This window comes from Salvelinus fontinalis, chromosome 17 (assembly GCF_029448725.1).
Source record: "Salvelinus fontinalis isolate EN_2023a chromosome 17, ASM2944872v1, whole genome shotgun sequence".
NCBI lineage: Eukaryota > Metazoa > Chordata > Actinopteri > Salmoniformes > Salmonidae > Salvelinus > Salvelinus fontinalis.
In genome coordinates, this window is record NC_074681.1 from 13,920,366 (window position 1) to 13,941,352 (window position 20,987).

The 20,987-nt window shown below is 40.7% G+C and overlaps 1 protein-coding gene across 3 annotated transcripts; it reads left to right on the plus strand.

Moving 5' to 3' along the window:
• Positions 1-7,899: 7,899 nt before the first annotated feature.
• Positions 7,900-20,186, plus strand: LOC129813739 (microtubule-associated protein RP/EB family member 2-like). 3 transcript variants are annotated; one of them, XM_055866217.1, is made up of 7 exons: positions 7,900-8,006; positions 14,750-14,877; positions 15,434-15,579; positions 15,789-16,008; positions 17,543-17,706; positions 18,183-18,341; positions 18,635-20,186. In XM_055866217.1, the coding sequence occupies exons 2-7, from the start codon at positions 14,757-14,759 to the stop codon at positions 18,719-18,721; spliced, it is 897 nt and encodes a 298-aa protein (XP_055722192.1). In that variant the 5' UTR covers positions 7,900-8,006; positions 14,750-14,756; the 3' UTR covers positions 18,722-20,186. The 3 variants fall into 3 exon arrangements, with proteins under 3 accessions (XP_055722192.1, XP_055722191.1, XP_055722190.1); XM_055866216.1 differs by lacking the exon at positions 7,900-8,006 and adding an exon at positions 12,678-12,947 and having other exon boundaries at positions 15,906-16,008; XM_055866215.1 differs by lacking the exon at positions 7,900-8,006 and adding an exon at positions 12,679-12,947.
• Positions 20,187-20,987: the final 801 nt, after the last annotated feature.

The following is a 20,987-nucleotide window of genomic DNA, read 5'->3' on the forward strand; positions in this document are numbered from 1 at the left end:
CACCCTCACCCACAAACCTAGCAGGAATGTCACAGACAGCACTAACCCTGCTCAGAGGTCTAACCTCAGGATGGGGAGTACTACAGATCCGCATCTCCGGAGCCAGCACACTTTCAGTTACCGACTCAACACTAGTAGTGTCAGACAACTGATCAGAATCCTGGTAGACTGTCACAGACCACACTGACGAAGCATCTTCAACCAAGGTAACATCATCCACACTGAATGGAGTTTCGCAATCAGAACTCTTGTAGGCTTCGGGGATATCTCTCTGGTCCACTTCTCCTGAGCACACCTCACTTAAGGGGACTTCATACGGTTGTTCCACCTCACTTCCATCCGCTGGAACTTCACCCTCCTCTTGGAGTATCCTACCAGAAGACTCAGGAAGGCCTGCTACCCAGTGGACAGTCCTGGCGTCACTCCCATCCATTTGGCTGGACTTTGCAGACATCTCAGAGATCACGTCACCACTCGATAGAGATCCGTGACCCTCAGGTTCCTCCCACGAAGGTAAAGGCAGAATGACTGGCATAATCAGGTTCCTATACACAGTTTTGATGCGTCCAGTGGTAGGGTGTTGGATCCGATATGTGTTCAGTGAGCTGTTCTTTGCAACCACTATGTACACCACACTCTCCCAGCGATCAGCCAGTTTCTTCTTCTTCACTTGACTATCAGCGGAGCCTTGTCTGGCAGCAAAACAGTTAATTCAGCCTAATTTACTGCCTTTTGAAAAAAACATAGCTGATATGGCTGACTTGCTTAAACAAATGTGGTTTCTACTGACAATTGAGATGTAAAAACTATGGCATAAGGGGATGACGAGCAAATAAGAGGTAATCTGTAATTTCCATTAAGACATTAATGAGCGAGCTAGGACGGACATAGTCAATAACTATACGTTCAGCACTTTTGAAATGTACAGCGACAGAATTCAAATAAAATAAAATGTTATTAGTCACGTGCGCCGAATATAACAGTAGACCATACAGTGAAATGCTTATTTACAAGCCGTTAACCAACAATGCAGTTTAAAAAATATGAATAAGAATAAGAAATAAAAGGAACAGGTAATTAAAGAGCAGCAGTGAAATAACAATAGCGAGACTATATACAGGGGGTACCGGTACAGAGTCAATGTGTGGGGGCACCGGTTAGTCCAGGTAGTTGAGGTAATATGTACATGTAGGTAGAGTTATTAAAGTGACTATGCATAGATAATAACAGAGAGTAGCAGCGGCGTAAAAGGGGGGGGGGGGGGGCAATGCAAGTAGTCTGGGTAGCAATTCGATTAGATGTTCATGAGTCTTATGGCTTGGGGATAGAAGCTGTTTAGAAGCCTCTTGGACCTAGACTTGGTGCTCCGGCACTGCTTGCCGTGCAGTAGCAGAGAGAGCAGTCTATGACTACGGTGACTGGTGTCTTTGACCATTTTTAGGGCCTTCCTCTGACACCGCCGGGTATAGAGGTCCTGGATAGCAGGAAGATAGACCTCAGTGATGAACTGGGCCGTACGCACTACCCTCTGTAGTGCCTTGCGGTTGGAGGCCGAGCAGTTGCCATACAAGGCAGTGATGCAACCAGTCAGGATGCCTTCGATGGTGCAGCTGTAGAACCTTTTGAGGATCTGAGGACCCATGCCAAATCTTTTCAGTCTCCTGAGGGGGAATAGGTTGTGTCGTGCCCTCTTCACGACTGTCTTGGTGTGCTGGGACCATGTTAGTTTGTTGGTGATGTGGACACCAAGGAACTCCAAGCTCTCAACCTGCTCCACTACAGCCCTGTCGATGAGAATGGGGGCGTGCTCGGTCCTCCTTTTCTTGTAGTCCACAATAATCTCCTTTGTCTTGATCAGGTTGAGGGAGAGGCTGTTGTCCTGGCCCCACACAGCCAGGTCTCTGACCTCCTCCCTATAGGCTGTCTCGTCGTTGTAGGTGATCAGGCCTACCACTGTTGCATCATTGGCAAACTTAATGATGGTGTTGGACTCGTGCCTGGCCATGCAGTCATGAGTGAACAGGGAGTACAGGAGGGGACTGAGCACACACCCCGGAGGGGCCCCTGTGTTGAGGATCAGCGTGGCGGATGTGTTGTTACCTGCCCTTAGCTCCTAGGTATGGCCCATCAGGCAGTCCAGGATCCAGTTGCAGAGGGAGGTGTTAAGTCACGGGGTCCTTAGCTTATTGATGAGCTTTGAGGGCACTATGGTGTTGAACGCTGAGCTGTAATGAATAGCATCCTCACATATGTGTTCCTTTTGTCCAGGTGGGAAAGGGCAGTGTGGAGTGCAATAGAGATTGCATCATCTGTGGATCTGCAAATTGGAGTGGATCTAATGTTTCTGGGATAATGGTGTTGATGTGAGCTATGACCAGCCTTTCAAAGCACTTCATGGCTACAGACGTGAGTGCTACGGGTCGGTAGTCATTTAGGCAGGTTACCTTAGTGTTCTTGGGCACAGGGACTATGTTGGCCTGCTTAAAACATGTTAATATTACAGACTTGGACAGGGAGAGGTTGAAAATATCAGTAAAGAAAGACACTTGCCAGTTGGTCAGAGCATGCTCGCAGTACATGTCCTGGTAATCTGTCTGGCCCTGCGTTCTTGTGAATGTTGACCTGTTTAGGGTCTTACTCACATCGACTGTGGAGAGCGTGATCACACAGCTCTCCGGAACAGCTGGTGCTCTCATGCATGTTTCAGTGTTATTTGCCTCGATGCGAGCATAGAAGTAGTTTAGCTCGTCTGGTATGCTCGTGTCACTGGGCAGCTCTCTGCTGTGCTTCCCTTTGTAGTCTGCAAGCCCTGCCACATCCAACGAGCGTCAAAGCCGGTGTAGTACGATTCGATCTTAGTCCTGTATTGATGCTTTGCCTGTTTGATGATTTGTCGGAGGGCATAGCGGGATTATTTATAAGCTTCTGGGTCAGAGTCCCGCTCCTTGAAAGCGGCAGCTCTAGCCTTTAGCTCAGTGTAGATATGGCCTGTAATCCATGGCTTCTTGTTGGGGTATGTATGTACGTTCACTTTGGGGGCGATGTCATCGATGCACTTACTGATGAAGCCAGTGACTGATGTGGTGTACTCCTCAATGCCATCGGAAGAATCCCGGAACATATTCCACTCTGTGCAAGCAAATCAGTCCTGTAGCTTAGCATCTGCTTCATCTGACCACTTTTTTATTGACCGAGTCACTGGTGCTTCATGCTTTAATTTTTGCTTGTAAACAGGAATTGGGAGGATAGAATTATGGTCAGATTTGCCAAATGGAGGGCGAGGGAGAGTTTTGTACACATATCTCTGTGTGGAGTAAAGGTGGTCTAGAGTTTTTTTTCCCTCTGGTTACACATTTAACATGCTGATAGAAATTTGGTAAATCTGATTTCAGAACATGGGAACATAATTTGCAAATAAATTAATTAAAAATCCTACAAGGTGATTTTCTTTAATTTTGTTTCTCATTTTGTCTGTCATAGTTGAAGTGTATCTATGAAGAAAATTACAGACCTCTCTCATATTTTTAAGTGGGAGAACTTGCACAATTGGTGGCTGACTAAATACTTTTTTGCCCCACTGTATATCAAAGTGCTGTACAGAAACCCAGCCTAAAACCCCAAACAGCACGCAATGCAGGTGTAGAAGCACGGTGGCTAGGGAAAACTCCCTAGAAAGGCCAAAACCTAGGAAGAGACCTAGAGAGGAAGCAGGCTATGAGGGGTGGCCAGTCCTCTTCTGGCTGTGCTGGGTGGAGATTATAACAGAACATGGCCAAGATGTTCAAATGTTCATAAATGACCAGCATGGTCAAATAATAGTAATCACAGTGAACAGGTCAGGGTTCCATAGCCGCAGGCAGAACAGTTGAAACTGGAGCAGCAGCACGGCCAGGTGGACTGGGGACAACGAGGAGTCATCATGCCAGGTAGTCCTGGGGCATGGTCCTAGGGCTCAGGTCCTCCGAGAGAGAGAAAGAAAGAAAGAGAGAAAGAAAGAAAGAGAGAATTAGAGAGAGCATACTTAAATTCACACAGGACACCGGATAAGACAGGAGAAATACTCCAGATATAAAAAGACTGACCCTAGCCCCCCGACACATAAACTACTGCAGCATAAATACTGGAGGCTGAGACAGGAGGGGTCAGGAGACACTGTGGCCCCATCCGATGATACCCCCGGACAGGGCCAAACAGGCAGGATACACCATATGGTATGTATTCATTTGTGGGTGTCCATCATTCATTTCATATGATATGTTATGAATTACAATTTGAATTTGCTAAATGTATGATATGTTACGAATTCCAATGTGTTGTTGCTAACGTTAGCTAGGTGCCTAGGTTCGGCTTAAGGTTATAGGGTTAGGAGTTAGGTTAAAGGGAACTTCTTCTGGCTGCAAGCCCGAGGCCGCCCACAATATGACAACATCCAGCTCAAGTGCAGGGCGCGAAATTCAAAATATATATTTTTTAAATATTTAACTTTCACACATTAACAAGTCCAATACAGCAAATGAAAGGTACACATCTTGTGAATCCAGCCAACATGTCCGATTTTTTACATGTTTTACAGCGAAAACAGCACGTATATTTATGTTAGCTCACCACCAAATACAAAAAAGGACAGACATTTTTCACAGCACAGGTAGCATGCACAAAGCCAACCTAACTAACCAAGAACCAACCAAACTAACCAACAAACAACTTCATCAGATGACAGTCTTATAACATGTTATACAATAAATCTATGTTTTGTTCGAAAAATGTGCATATTTCAGGTATAAATCATAGTTTACATTGCAGCTACAATCAGAAATTGCACCGAAAGCAGCCATAATAATTACAGACACCAACGTCAAATACCTAATTACTCATCATAAAACATTTCTGAAAAATACATAGTGTACAGTAAATGAAAGACAGGCATCTTGTGATTCCAGCCAATATTTCCGATTTATTAAGTATTTACAGCGAAAACACAATATAGCGTTATATTAGCTTACCACAATAGCCAGAAAGACAAGCCATTTCCCAGCAGTAAAAGTTAGCGATCGTAACAAACCAGTAAAAGATATACAATTTTTGACTAACCTTGATATTCTTCATCAGATGACAGTCCTATAACATCAGGTTATACATACACTTATGTTTTGTTCGAAAATGTGCATATTTAGAGCAGAAATCAGCGGTTACACATTGTGCTAACTTAGCTACTTTTTCCCGCAACGTCCGGATATTTTTCTGACACTTTTTCTGACACACATATTCTGACCAAATAGCTATTCATAAACATAACTAAAAAAATACATGTTGTATAGGAAATGATAGATCCATTAGTTCTTAATGAAATCGCCGTGTTAGAATTCTAAAAAAATAACTTTATTACGACATCCAGCTTCGGTATAGCTAGAGTACCCAAAAGTTGGGCGCCGGCGACTAGTTCACATGTACGACAGATATATGAAATAACATCATAAAATGTTTCTTACTTTTGCTGATCTTCCATCAGAATGTTGGACAAGGGGTCCTTTGTCAAGAACAATCGTTGTTTGGATTTAGAACGTCCATTTTCCCTCTTGAATTAGCAAGCGCACTTGCCAAGTGGCGCGAATCTCTCCATCGTCAACAAAGTCAGAGAACGGAACACGGCAAAACTCCCGAAAAAATTTCAATAATCTGATTAAACTATATTGAAAAAACATACTTTACGATGATATGGTCACATGTATCAAATAAAATCAAAGCCGGAGATAGTAGTCGCCTATATCGGCAGCTAAACAGAAGGCAAATCCAGGTACCTCCTCGCGCCTCCAGAAAACAGGAAATGGGGGACACGTCATACAAAGAGCTTGTATTCCACTTCAGACCAAGATAAACACTCAATTTCTTCTCTCACCGCCTCTTGACATCCAGGGGAAGGTCTATGAAGTGCATGTATACTAATACGTATCATGCCCATTTATAGGCAGGAAGTAGAACAGAGCCTCGATTTCAGACTTTCCACTTCCTGGTCAGGAGGTTTGTGCCAAATGAGTTCTGTTTGACTCACAGATATAATTCAAACGGTTTTAGAAACTAGAGAGTGTTTTCTATCCAATAGTAATAATAATATGCATATTGTACGGGCAAGAATTGAGTACGAGGCCGTTTGAAATGGGCACCTTTTATCTGGCTATTCAATTCTGCCCCTGCAGCCCAAACAGGTTAAAGGATTAAAGGGTTAGCTAACATGCTAAGTAAACTCAGCAAAAAAAGAAATGTTCTCTCACTGTCAACTGCGTTTATTTTCAGCAAACTTAACATGTGTAAATATTTGTATGAACATAACAAGATTCAACAACTGAGACATAAACTGAACAAGTTCCACAGACATGTGACTAACAGAAATTGAATAATGTGTCCCTGAACAAAGGGGGGGGGTCAAAATCAAAAGTAACAATCAGTATCTGGTGTGGCCACCAGATGCATTAAGTACTGCAGTGCATCTCCTCCTCATGGACTGCACCAGATTTGCCAGTTCTTGCTGTGAGATGTTACCCCACTCTTCCACCGAGGCATCTGCGAGTTCCCGGACATTTCTGTGGGGAATGGCCCTAGCCCTCACCCTCCAATCCAACAGGTCCCAGACGTGCTCAATGGGATTGAGATCTGGGCTCTTCGCTGGCCATGGCAGAACACTGACATTCCTGTCTTGCAGGAAATGATGCACAGAATGAGCAGTATGGCTGGAGACATTGTCATGCTGGATGGTCATGTCAGGATGAGCCTGCAGGAAGGGTACCATGTGAGGGAGGAGGATGTCGTCCCTGTAACGCACAGCGTTGAGATTGCCTACAATGACAACAAGCTCAGTCCGATGATGCTGTGACAAAACGCCCCAGACCATGACGGACCCTCCACCTCCAAATCGATTCCGCTCCAGAATACAGGCCTCGGTGTCAATATAACTTATATAATTGCTGTGTGCTAAGGGAAATGCTAAGGGGAAATCTGAACTGCTAAACTGTTAACTTCTTACAAACAAATCAAGGTGCTCAGTATGCAGACCACTTATTGCAGTCAAGCACAGTCAATGCTGAATGCTGAAATATGCTCTTTGACTCAAATCTCTAGCAAGTCTGCTTATTAACCTACACATATAATGGAAACTGTTTGTAGATAAGATCTCAACCAAGGAACTGTGGACCTTACGTCTTGCACACACTTGTGGGAATATCTCATTTGTTTTGTTTGACATATTTTGATATGATATTAAATTAGTTGACCAAGTCAGCTCTGGTGAATGTTTACTTTTTGGCCTGAAACCAAATTCCTTACAAGCCTCAAATCATAGATTCCTACTAAATGTGTCTGGAAGCCTCTGCTCTGGACCACAGCTTCTCTCTCCAAGGAGATTTATTTGTGATGAGAAAAATCTATATATGGTTTTCCTAGCCTCACACTATACATTTTAAACAAGCACATGAAAGTTGTTTGTCTTAGAGCTTGATTTTGCACATTTGGAAACAAGATAAGTCTTATCATATCCAATGTGGTATAGGAACCTTGAAGGTGAAACCCTTCATTTGAAGTACAAAAGTACTAGTTGGATAATTTAAAAGAAAAATGTAATATATAAAAAATAAGAATTAAGAAATTCAATGACATACTGCATTTTCTCTGTATACATTGCATATTGTCTTATTGTGTAATACTAAAAGGAATGCAGGAATACATTATCATGTTACTTAAAAAGGAGAGTGCAGAGGCAACTTCAATGCCCACGTACATTAGCTGTCAGTTGTGTCAGTTGTACTCAATGAGCAACGCATCAAGTTATGACTGGTCGAAATCACACCAGATGTTACAATCAAGCCAATCGACTTCAGCAACGCTAGTTCCTTGTCGAATGAAACATGTGTACGTTGTCGGCGTCATCAGCTCCTACAATGAGTGGAAAGAGGGTGGGGTGACTCAGGGAAATAGCAGCTTTTGAACACCGAATAACCTGAAATCTGAGTTCACTGGTGAGTAAAAAAATCTACGGTTGCAATGTGTAATTTTTTGTCAAACTTATTGAACATGTTTTAGGGCATGTATGGCGGGCTGTACACCTCAGTATATTGTTGAATTGTACTCGATGTAATGTGGTTAATACTGTATATGTTGGCTACCGGTTTCTGTCAAAGTGGGCTTGTAATTATTGCTAGCTTGCTAAGTCCAGCAGTGTACGTTACCGTGGTAGTGCTAGCTACCGGTATACATTGATTAGCCAGCTAGCTAGTTAGCATGCTAACTATGTTTGGTTTGACAGCTAGCCATCTACTAGTTTGGAAGTTTCACTCACTACTCTACTTTCACTTTGGTTTGTGTGTCTTTTTAGCATGTGACATTTTGCACATTTGAACCACTTCCCGCGAGAAAGGGGACTGCAAATTGTAACCAAAACGCTCTACAACAACGTGGATATCAAAAAACAAGATAATGCTTGTAAAAAAGATATTCAGCTATGAAGTCCTTTGACAAGTCTCAGCCACCAGAGAGAAACTTCTTCATTTGTGCACTGTGTTGACTGCTGCTCGGGTTTAACACAACAACAGCATGACACCACAATGGTACAGTGTAAATCAATACAGTAATTCAGTACCAGCCAGCTAGGTGTCCAAGACAGCTGATGCCCCTAAGCAGCTGCAAAAGAGATCTGAAATGGCATATTCAACTTGGCATTTTTTCCTTATGTTATGATTTCTGCAGTCATCATTATCCATATTTGCCCGGTGTAGATTTGAGATGGAGAACAACTATGTGTTTAATCATCAGAACGTTTTCATGTGTCTTTGGCAATGTTTTCCTTCCTGCTTTTCTTGAGGGCATATGTGCACTGACTGAATATTTATTCAGTCAGTGCACAGAGGAGTACACTGTGTTCTAGTTGTACCAAGAATAAACAGTGTGTGCACTGTCAGAGGATTACTACTCAGGCTGGCTTATATTTCATTCATATACAGTACCAGTCAAAAGTTTGGACACACTTGTTCATTCAAGGGTTTTTCTTTATTTTTACTATTTTCTACAGTGTAGAATAATAGTGAAGACATCAACACTATGAAATAACACACATGGAATCATGTAGTAACCAATAAAGTGTTAAACAAATCAAAATATATTTTAGATTCTTCAAAGTAGCCACCCTTTGCCTTGATGACAGCTTTGCACACTCTTGGCATTCTCCCAACCAGCTTCATATGGAATGCTTTTCCATCAGTCTTGAAGGAGTTCCCACATATGCTGAGAACTTGTTGGCTGCTTTTCCTTCACTCTGCAGTCCAACTCATCCCAAACATCTCAATTGGGTTGAGGTCAGGTGACTGTGGAGGCCAGGTCATCTGATGCAGTACTTCATCACAATCCTTCTTGGTCAAATAGCCCTTACACAGCCTGGAGGTGTTATGGTAGCCATGCAGGTTGTGTCCCTTGAATTCTAAGTAAATCACATGGTGTCACCAGCAAAGCAACCCCACACCATCACATCTCTTCCTCCAGGCTTCACAGTGGGAATTACACATGTGGAGATCATCCGTTCACCTACTCTGCGTCTCACAAACACACGGTAGATGGAACCAAAAATCTCAAATTTGGATTCATCAGACCAAAGGACATATTTCCACTGGTCTGATGTCCATTGCTTGTGTTTCTTGGCACAAGCAAGTCTCTTCTTATTATTGGGGTCCTTTAGTAGTGGTTTATTTGCAGCAATTCGACCATGAAGGCCTGATTCACGCAGTCTCCTCTGAACAGTTGATGTTGAGATGTGTGTTACTTGAACTCTGTGTGAAGCATTTATTTGGGCTGCAATTTCTGAAGCTGGTAACTTTAATGAACTCATCTGCAGCAGAGGTAACTCTGGGTCTTCCTTTCCTGTGGCAGTCTCATCATAGCACTTGATGTTTTTTGCGACTGCACTTGAATAAACTTAAAGTTCTTGAAATGTTCCTCGTTGACTGACCTTCATGTCTTAAAGAAATGATTGACTGTTTGTCTTTGCTTATTTGAGCTGTTCTTGCCATAATATGGACTTGGTCTTTTTACCAAATAGGGCTATATTCTGTATACCACCCCTACCATGTCACAACCGATTGGCCGATTGGCTCAAATGCATTAAGAAGGAATGAAATTCAACAAATTTAACTTTTAACAAGGCACTCCTGTTAATTGAAATTAATTCCAGGTGACTACCTCGTGAAGCTGGTTGAGAGAATGCCAAGAGTGTGCAAAGCTGTCATCAAGGCAAAGGGTGGCTACTTTGAAGAATCTCAAATAACACTTTTTTTGGTTACTACATGATTCCAAATGTGTTTTTTAATAGTTTTGATGTCTTCACTTTTATTCTACAATGTAGAAAATAGTAAAAAAAGAAACCTTTGAATGAGTATGTGTCCAAACTTTTAACTGGTACTGTATACAAATAAAAAGGTATATTGTTCCCTGAGGTATATAAATTCTGCATGACTGTAACAGTGTGTTTCTGTCATGGAGACTCAAGGCATGCAGGCGTTTGTTTTAGCCCAGCACTAACACCTGAGGGTTTGGCAGGGCGGCAGTTAGAGGATGGCTGGTAATCTAAGGGTTGCAATCATAGTTTGTCTGACACTGGGAGAATCTTGCGGGATTCACAGTAATCAGTCAACTGCATCACTATCTCTGGTGCAACCTACAACCATTGTGCCCTAGAGCAAGATATCTTAAACCAGGGTGGAAAGGCGTCGGTTTCCACTTCAAGTCGATTTAATGGGCCACCAGCCTAAAAAAACAGAGGAAAATATGCGTTCTGTCTTAATAAAACACTATTTCCACCACCATGTTAGTGGTTAATGCTGCTTCCGGATGTTGTGTACCGCATTCAGCTAATCAGGTTCTAGCAGTCTGTTTACCCCTGCTGAACAGTGTACGCAACATCAGGAAGTGGCATTAGCCACTAGCATGGTGATGGAAAAAGGGGTTTTATTAAGAGTATGTATATTTTCCCAGTTTTGTTTTTAGACTGGCGCACCATTAAATCAAATCAAGGAGGAAACCAAGTAACCGATGCATTTGCAACCTGAATGGAGGATGTTTTATGAACGAACCGGTCGCCGGGGGCACGAGTGTATCACCATCTCGGCAGATTACAGTAGGACACCAACTTGACAAATGAGGGGTACAGCCTGCCATGTGGTGTGTTAGTGGGCCAGTGCAGCACTCTCTATCTATATATATGGTTGTGGTAGGTACTGTCTCAGCAAAATGACAAGTTTGTTGAGCTAATTGATAAACTGGCTTATATACAGGTATTCTGTTTCAACTAATCTATTTATTACCAGTAGTTGAATCAGAGTTAGTGCTGGGTTGGAACGGAAGCCAGCACACGCTCAGTAGCTCTCCAGGACCAAGGTTGGTGAGTGGTGATCTTATAGTATGGCTAACAACAAAGGCTTTTGTTCTGCTACTTGTGTTTGCAGTACAGCACTTTAGAAGGCAATCCTTTTAAGCCATAGTGCAGAGCGATTAGTTCTTTTTTTAGGTCGGTTTTGGTTCGATTGTCAAACTAAAAAAATCAGGTTTTTGGTTTCAATTTTGCTTTTTTTTACATGAAATGCGCTATGCATTATGTGGTTGAATGCTGTAACAACACAGAATAAAACAATTAATACAAGTCCCGTGATGGTAGTGACTGCCAATTTCTGCTTATCACTTATTAACCATCATTTATTCACATTACTTTTAGAAAATATTTCAGTTATGCATATTGCATTTGTTTTTGTCAATGACTTTATTTTATTGCAAGTCATCTCATCTCTAGAGCTACTGCCTATGCTGTCTGACAACACTATTTTAGTAGTTCTTCAAAGTTAATAAAGCATACTTTTATGACTGCTGAATACCAACTATCAAATACTTGGATAATGTATTTTCAGGGAGAGATACCTCGTGAAGCAACTGCTCACTATCCCTCTCCATCGCGCATTTTTCTCTCTTCTCAGTGTCTGTCCCATTTTTAATGTAGCAGGCATAAAATAAACACACTGGACAAGTAGGTGTGCAATAGATGATGGTCATTGTAGTTAGTTTAGCTTAGAAAATTTGGTAATTATGTAGACTGTTGGCCTGTTATCTAAAGCATTGAGCTCACAGGAAAAAATAACAAAATGGAATTTAAGTAATTGAACCAACATCAATCAATTAGTTGTTTAAAAAAATAATAAAAATAAATTGGTTAATGCTCAGCACTAGCCATCACTGGAAGAGGGTTGGTTTTCAGTGCAACATTAATGAAACTGCTTACCAGTATGCAAAATAAAAAATTAACTAGAGTTCCAGTTCAGAATTGGCCCCATATGTCCCGGTCATAGATCCACTATTATTCTTCTGCATTTCAACAATATAATAACCATTAATATTGTTATGTAAATTAAATCCAACAAGCAATAGAATTCTCACTAGCCCAAATAATGAGAAGATAGAAAACCAAGAAGCACAATAGATGCATAATTTTATAATAAAGACCTGGCATTTAAATGTCTACAAGTAGGCCAACTCCGAGGCACGAAATAAACAAACATTTTGCGTTTGAGTGAGAAAGGGTCCCAATGTCCCTTCATTTCTCTTAGTGGAATTCGCCGTCCACCTTCCAAGAAGCGCACCGCCACCCCATCAGTCACGTGATTGGTTAGGGTGCAGTGACGTCACCAGAGACAGATTTGTGAAGAATAAGCAGACTAGAGAACGAGCCCGAGGTGCGTCACTTTATATTGCATCGTCCTTTCATAGAGAGAGAGCAGATAATCTGTTCAATATTTTAGAGACCCAATGCCTGGTCCCACCCAAGCACTGTCCCCAAATGGAGAGAATAACAACGACATCATCCCAACGGACGGATCCAACTGCATTCCTTACAGAAAAAATACAGTGCGAGGAGAGCGCGCCTACAGGTAAATCAGTGCAAATGCCGCAGTTGGCGTGGTTTCATAGCAAGGCTTTGAGCACAAGGTTGCTGCAAAACCCTGAACATTTGTTTCACGAGCATTGAATGTTTTCCATGCCACGGTCTAGCGCTATTTCGATTCCGTTACAATGAATCGGCTCGTGCAATAGTGCATGTATTGCCTTATCGTTGACTTGTCATTATCAAATCCAACATGTACGTGCTGTTTCTTCACCATGGGTAAATCGTTTTGAGGAGGCCTCTGCAAGTTAACAATTCTGCCAAAGCAAAATATGTGACATTTACAGTGATAAAACGGCACAAATTGTGGCGAGTTGGAAATAAGACCGTTGTCAAAGAGACTACCCCGTTAGCTTGCTTCATTATCACATACAGTCACTGTCTTGACTAACGTTAATGATTGCAAGTAGCTGCTATACTATTTTTGTTGGTCCTACCCTACCTAATCGTGTGTTCTGGGAAAAGGGGCACCTTTACTGTGTTAGTTATTCCTTGTATTATATGACATGGTTTTAAAACCAATCTGTTCAAATGATAAGCTCTAATGTCTAGGTAAAGTATAGCCAATGAGCTAACTGGCTAACAAAGCTAGCAGTACATCCGCTTTGTTGACACGAGAACGGCTGTCCTTTTTATCCGTGCGCAATCAATGAAAGAGGATAGTTCGAAACCGAAACTCCAGTCCAAATTTGGTCATTGGAATAAATTACGCGCTTGATGTAATTGTAGCCTAACATAAGCTGTTACCGTAATGGAAATGCATTGTCCGTCTGCCGCTAAGTGGCCAGCCCTCCTTGTTATCTGTGACAGTGGGATTTAAGATTATTAGCTAAGTGTTTGGTATGGTGGAGCGATAGAACACTAGACATTAGTAGGCCCGTTTATTATTTCTGATACTCATCTGAGAATATGAAATGGTGCAATAACAACTCGGGTCTTACATTTTGACATTATGGGCTCCAGCCTCGTCATTTAGAATGAAATAATTCCAAATACCTAAAAGCGGTGAAAAGCCTATTTTGTTGCACTTTACAATGTTCTTGCATAATGTAGGCTTCACTCGTCAAAGACCATGTTTGAAGTTACTGTGATCACTATGGTGATCAACAGTTTCACACATTATACTATTCATGCTTTTTTTTAAACTGTGAGAGCTTACACCACTTTCACTTTGCTCCATTGATGTTTCTTAACACTCACAATAGCCAGCTTCATTATGAAGATACGTTTTTTTTAATCCTCATGCAATGTCTCATCACATGTAGGTTTTGTAGTACAACTATACTCAAACTTCGCTCAAATTCAATACTCTCCTGAATGCTTTTTTTCATATTTGTTTGAGCCCTCTCCTGTTATGATTGTATTTGCATGTTTAGTGTTGATAGTGTGTATCCATTGTTGTTAAATTGGACATTCTTTATATTTGCGTTACTAAGATGTTATCATATTACTAGACCTAACATGGGATATGTGTGGCTTAATTTCGTACAGTATCTAGTAGCTGTGGTTATATGCCTAGGTTTACTTGCTTTCTGTCAAATCAGTGAGTTTCCCTTTGATGGTTTGTATTGTTGTCTGCCTTGCTTACTCTTTGCTACTGCATCTCTCTGTTTAATGGCAGTAGTTGAAAATTATATGCAGGTTTTTATCTGTTGGTCAACAATTGTGTGTAAAGAATGTTGGCTAACCATTATGTAAAAGAGACACATTTTTCCTTATTTTGAGATGGTAATGTTTTGTAGAAAATGAATTATAACTGACTGAGAGATGCCTTCCTGTCTTTTGCAGTTGGGGGATGGCGGTCAACGTATATTCTACCTCAATAACCCAGGAGACTATGAGCAGGCATGATATCACTGCCTGGGTTAACGATCTTCTCGGTCTGAACTACACTAAAGTGGAGCAGCTCTCCTCAGGTAAGAATAATTACCCTGTTAACTCTGCTGCAAACTGTGCTTCCTCCCAGAACCAAGGACCTCAGGATATAGGCCTAGCATAAGAAGGGAAATCCAGGATGATACTATAGGTATTGGATGAGAAACAGATGGCCATACTTTTCCTCTCTTATATGCCCAACTTCTGCTGATAACCCTCTAATAGGCATAGTAATATGTATAATCAAAGAAACCTGGTGTAACCCCAACCTTAACCTAACCTTGCTCTGACAGAGAAGACGGACTGTGCTATTAATAAAATTAGTTTGCGCACTTGCTGTGCCTACCATGCCATGGCTACCCCAAGTAATCCAATCTCTCCTGAACCACACACAGTCCTGTCGCAAGGTGTGCTAATGGTACTAATTCCATGGTCTCTAGTCTGTCTTTTAATTGAAAGGATGTGTTGTGCACAGGTTTGCTAATGGCAGTACCGTGAAACACTTCCATCAAGCATATGCCTGAAAAATAGAATTAGTTTGCACTTGTATCAGAAAAGAAACAAGCAGTAATTTGTCACATCTTCATTCCCTTCTAGGAGCGGCCTACTGCCAGTTCATGGATTTGCTATTCCCTGGCTGCGTCCATCTTAAGAAGGTTAAGTTCCAGGCTAAATTCGAGCATGAGTACATTCATAACTTCAAGCTGCTGCAGGCCTCTTTCAAGAGAATGAATGTGGACAAGGTGAGAGGATGAGGTCAAGTAGTGTCCTGACGGGATCTACCGTAGCTGCCAATGACAATTAGTTGCATTGGCAAGGCTATATTAGATAGAACACACACTACGTTCATTTTTTTTCTTCTAATTTGTCATGTCACATGAAGTCCAGATTATTAAACAATTACCCCAATTATTTTATCTTTATCATTTATTTCCACTTCTCCTCTTTAAAGATTATTCCTGTGGAGAAGCTTGTGAAAGCCAGATTTCAGGACAACCTTGACTTCATCCAGTGGTTTAAGAGGTTCTTTGATGCCAACTATGATGGTAAAGATTATGACCCACTTCAGGCCAGACAGGGTCAGGATGCCATCCCCCCACCTGACCCCGGTGAGCAGATCTTCAACCTGCCAAAAAAGTCCCAACACCACGCAGCCAGCTCCCCCACTGCAGGTAAGACCAGCTACCTGAGGGGTCTAATAGAAAGCAGGATCAATGTGTTAGCCAGATAACTTTCCTAAATATTAGCATGATCTAACTGACTCAACAACCAAAAACACGTAAGTTTAGCTTTCTTAATGAACCAGAACATTTGTTTAATTCTGGTTGTTTATCAAAGTCAGCCTGCTAACTCATTGATCCTGTTTTGTAGGACACCCCTCTGGACAGCAGACATTGTTTATGTAGATTAAGAAACTGACTGAGGGTGTTTTCACTTATTGTCCTCTTTAACCTATATCAGTCCTCTTTACTCTGGGGTAAAATAAAAAGCTAAATAACTATGTTCTCTTTGTATTCACACTGCCCTTGCCTTTGAATAAGGACTCAACTCTTTTGCCAGTTCACTTGACCTGGTCTGAGTCCTCTTCGCATTCACATTGCTATGTTTATAAAGGAACCAAGAACTTTTTCCAACATTCACCTAATGCACTCTGGGTTTTTACAAAGCCATTCTATCAGATCATGTTATTGGACATCTAGAAATACTTTTTGGAAGCTAATAGATTGCATTTAGTTAAAAGATGAGATTTATAATTTGAAGATAATATTAACATGTAAAAATGATTGGTAACAGAATAAATAGTAGAAGAATACTGCAGATTAAATAATGCTGTGATTGAACATTTTACACCCAATATAGGCCACTGGCCCTTTACGAATGACTTGCCTAGTTAAATAAAGGTTAAATAAATAAAAAGAGCTAGCGTTGATTTTATGGTTAATGCTATCGAGGCTCTTTGGGACGTTCCTATCCTAAACTTAACCCTTACCTTTCCTTAACCCTTAACTATTTTAAATGTCAACTTCCATGGGGTAACGTCAGAGTTGGGACGTCCCAACGATCCCGGATAGCACGTCTCTTGATTTTGTATCCTATGTTGTGATTATCACCAAATATGTTGTCTTCTCACATTATTCAAACCCCACAAACAAAATAAACAGAGTATGAAGCTTTCTTAGCCTATAGATCACATAGTGCAAACAAATAATCTGAACGTCGTGTCAGTACAAAACTCCACACATAATTTGGAATTTCTGTGCGTTCTTGACAATCGCTAATCAATATCCAAAAACGGCACATGTTTTCTTCCACTAACCTTATCATCTTTTCTCTTTTGTAGCACCAATGTGAGGGATTATGGCAGGGGAAATGGTGTTGCATTAATGTAGTGCAGTAATAATGACAAGCGAACCTGGGAAGCTTTGTGTTCGCATTGCCCTAAAAACGGGAACCGGACCACGGAATTCAAGCGAACCGAACTCAGACCACTTGTTGGTCTCAGTTTGGTTCGCTTCGGGGGCTCTTTTGAGGGTCTGACTTCCTTTTTTAAATTGTACCTTTATTCAACTAGGCAAGTCAGTGTTCACATTGAACAAAAAATTAACAAACCGCGTTGAGTTCACACAAATTGGCTGAAAGGGATCAAGTGTGAACACCCTGGCATGACCAGATTATTTACATTTTCTAACCTATTTTTGTGTTCAGGAGCCACCAGGGCAAGTGCAACAACCCCGAAACAAAACCCCTGCAGCCCCCATCCATCCTCCAGACCCTCTTCAGCGAAAAGAATCCCAGTTGCAACTCCAACGACAACTCCGGCCAAAGGAGAGCGGGAACTGGAAGCACAGGTCACAGGGCTCAACGACCAGGTATAAAGTCACTACTACAGCATAATTACAACTTAATATATGTAATTTACTACAACAGTGTCATTACAATTTAATATATCTAAGTTGGACTCACTGTTTAGATTCGTAAGAAGGATGTGTATGTATTGTTTTTGGCAAAACCAAAATGACAAGTAATTACAAACTGCATTGAATGATCATTCCATAGGATTAGATTACTGTTAAACCCTAAACATGAAAACAATTCAAGTAATAAGCAGTTGGGGATTAGAGGAACAGTGGTGTATTACAGCTAGATTTTTAAGATGATGCGCTGTCCAACATTGTGACCATTTTGTATTTTATTGACAATGGAAAAATCATTAATACTGCACATCATTATACAAAACAGTTTCCACACAAAGAAAATTGTGGTGTGTGAAGTAAAACAAATAGATGATAAGAATATCAACTTGTCTGTGCAATACTAACACTACTTTGCCTCATTTTGTGTACAGGTGAACACATTAAAACTTGCACTTGAGGGTGTGGAGAAGGAGAGGGACTTTTACTTTGGAAAGTTGCGGGATGTGGAAGTGTTGGCACAGGAACAAGGTCAGGAGAGCGCCCAGTTCGTGGAGCGGCTAATGGAGATTCTGTACTCTGCAGACGAACAGGTCAGTCGGCTTTATTTGATTGGCTCTTCATTGATTGATCATTCATAGGAATTTCCCAGAGGCAATTGGGTGTGGGTTGCTGTTGTGCAACATTTGTTTTAGGTTCCAGAAGGTTGGTACTGGATTGGATAGCAAATGTTTTGCTAATCGTTCAAGGACCTAATTTTCTTTGTAATCACAGGCCTTTGTTTGATTGATCAATGGATTTAGGTTGCTGGTGCTGTTAATTACTTGAAAATATCTATGGTGGCTCTGGCCCTGACATTTTGCTATGACTGCTTGTGTCCCTTCAGGAAGGTGCAGGAGAGGTGGAGGGAGAAGATGTGGATCTAGGGGTCCATGAAGAGGATGTTCCTGATGATCAGCAGGATGAGTACTGACTGCCATCACTCCCTGTCCTTGCCCCTGGCCACAGACCTGGCCCCACCACAACACCATGCCCTTTTGTTTTGTGAGAATTTTGTTACAGGTTTTATTTTTTATTTGTTTCTCATTTGTATTTTTTCCCCTCGTGGTTTGTTTATTTTTTTGTTCTCCTGAAGACTGAGCACATGAAACAACCTCATGCAAAGAAACACGACCCTAGTTTTTTAAAATATATATTCCTCTGCTGTTCTACATTCTGTGTGTTATTGTGACTGTTGTGAAATGCTGTGGGCAGGTTGCAAGCTCAGAACATCACAGAAGTTTCCAAGGACAGTGACAAAGGGTGAAAAAAATAAGTCATCCAAAATTCTAGATGTGACAAAATGTTGTAGTATGGAGTGGACAGATAGTGTTTTTATCTGTCAGCAAGTGTTATGTATGTTGCCAGCTTCGGTCGGTCCCGTGATCCTTCCATTATGTACGTTGTTTCAAAGTTATTGTTTATTTTATTTTTTATTACATATCAACCATATTAATCATGAGAATGCAATAAGAAAATGCCCTGAAGGGCTCGTAGTATCTCCTATTTAACCTTCCTCCATATGTTGCACTGACATTTGACTCTGGAATGGATAATACTGTATGTCCATAGACTCACAATTCACACAATTACAAATTAATTACAAAAACAATTAAAGCTTAGAATACTCGATATTGCCTCTCTACATGAAGTGAGCCACTATGGTCCATGAGAATCATAAATGAAAAGCAGTAGTGAGTTAGTCATATACTAGTCATAATTTGTCTATCTTCATGAATTCTAAGAATTCTGATAAATTGATCGGTGTACTCAAAAATGCCTAATTTGCACCAGATTTGGGGCTTCAGTGACAGAAACAAGGTTGTTTCAGTATGGCTTCATCATAAGGGAAGGGAGCTCATTTTAGTGTGGACTAGTATGACCACAATGAACATTATTTTCAACTTTAGTTTTAACAGCAACTAACCACCTTCGTATTCAGTGGAAGTCAGGTATATTTCAGATGTTTTCATAAGACTTTTGAACCACATGTCTTAGGGAAAGTTGTGAGTCAGTTCACTGAGTAATTTGACATACTATATTCCAAGTACGTACATTGTATACTTTTTTTTAATGTTGCATTTATTCTTATTGAACTTGGCAGTGCACCATAATGCTTTAGTCATATATTGTGTAAATGAAAAGGAATGTAAACATGTGCTGTCAATAATTATATATTTTTTTTCTGACTTCCCACTCATTATGCATTCCCCAAAACGTGTTGCATGTTTGCATTTTATTTGTGAATAACTTGACCTGCTTTTTAAATATTTAATAATAATAAAAAATAACTATGTATGTGAAGTGAGATGTGTTTTTGTATGTTTAACCTGCGTTTTGAAAGCTGTTGAGATTTGGATGGATTTACTGTAATAAAACCTTTCACCTTTTCAGTCAAATTGAGTTTTTCATTATGTTGTATCATCCATCAAAATACCAACCTTCAATATAATTCATTGCGACAGTTGAGATTTTTTTTTAAATGTAAGGAACGAAAACTATTCATTTGGATTTGGCAGTGCAGTCAATGATGTATTGATGCCCAAAACAGGCTCTGTCTATTTGATGTGTTTACTGAAGGAACCGACTCCATTTGGGTTTGCTTTGCACCAAAATAGTACACTTTGTCTAGTGTTTCTGTTCCAGTCTATTTTTTATTTATTTAACCTTTATTTAACTAGGCAATTAAGTTAAGAACACATTCTTATTTACAATGATGCATTGCAGTAACAGTAGGGCACTGTAGAGTTGATTGAAGTCATTAAAATTACATTTCCTCAATGAATCCTCTAACATTTGCCAGCTTAGAACCAAGTTCTCTATTGCAAACTCAGAGGCCTGACAAGTGGTAGATATATAGCCTCTTGCTATTTACCTACTAAGTAATTAAACATAAATAAATCAACAAATAATGGAGTTTTTCAGTGTCGAACTGCTTCCAGCATTTTCTATTTAATGAACGTAAGCACTGTACTACAAGCAAATGACTGGAGTACAAGGTGCGTCACCAACGTTTAGTACTACATTTCCCAGAAGTCAACAAAAAGTCAATATCGTAAAAATTCATGAAAACAAAATTGTGCTTATTGGTCTTCATTTAAGGTTAGGCATAAGATTAGGAGTGTGTTTAAGGTTAGGTTTAAAATCTTACTTTAAGAAGAGAAACTGTATAATTGCCAGGGTTTATGACTTCGTGGCTG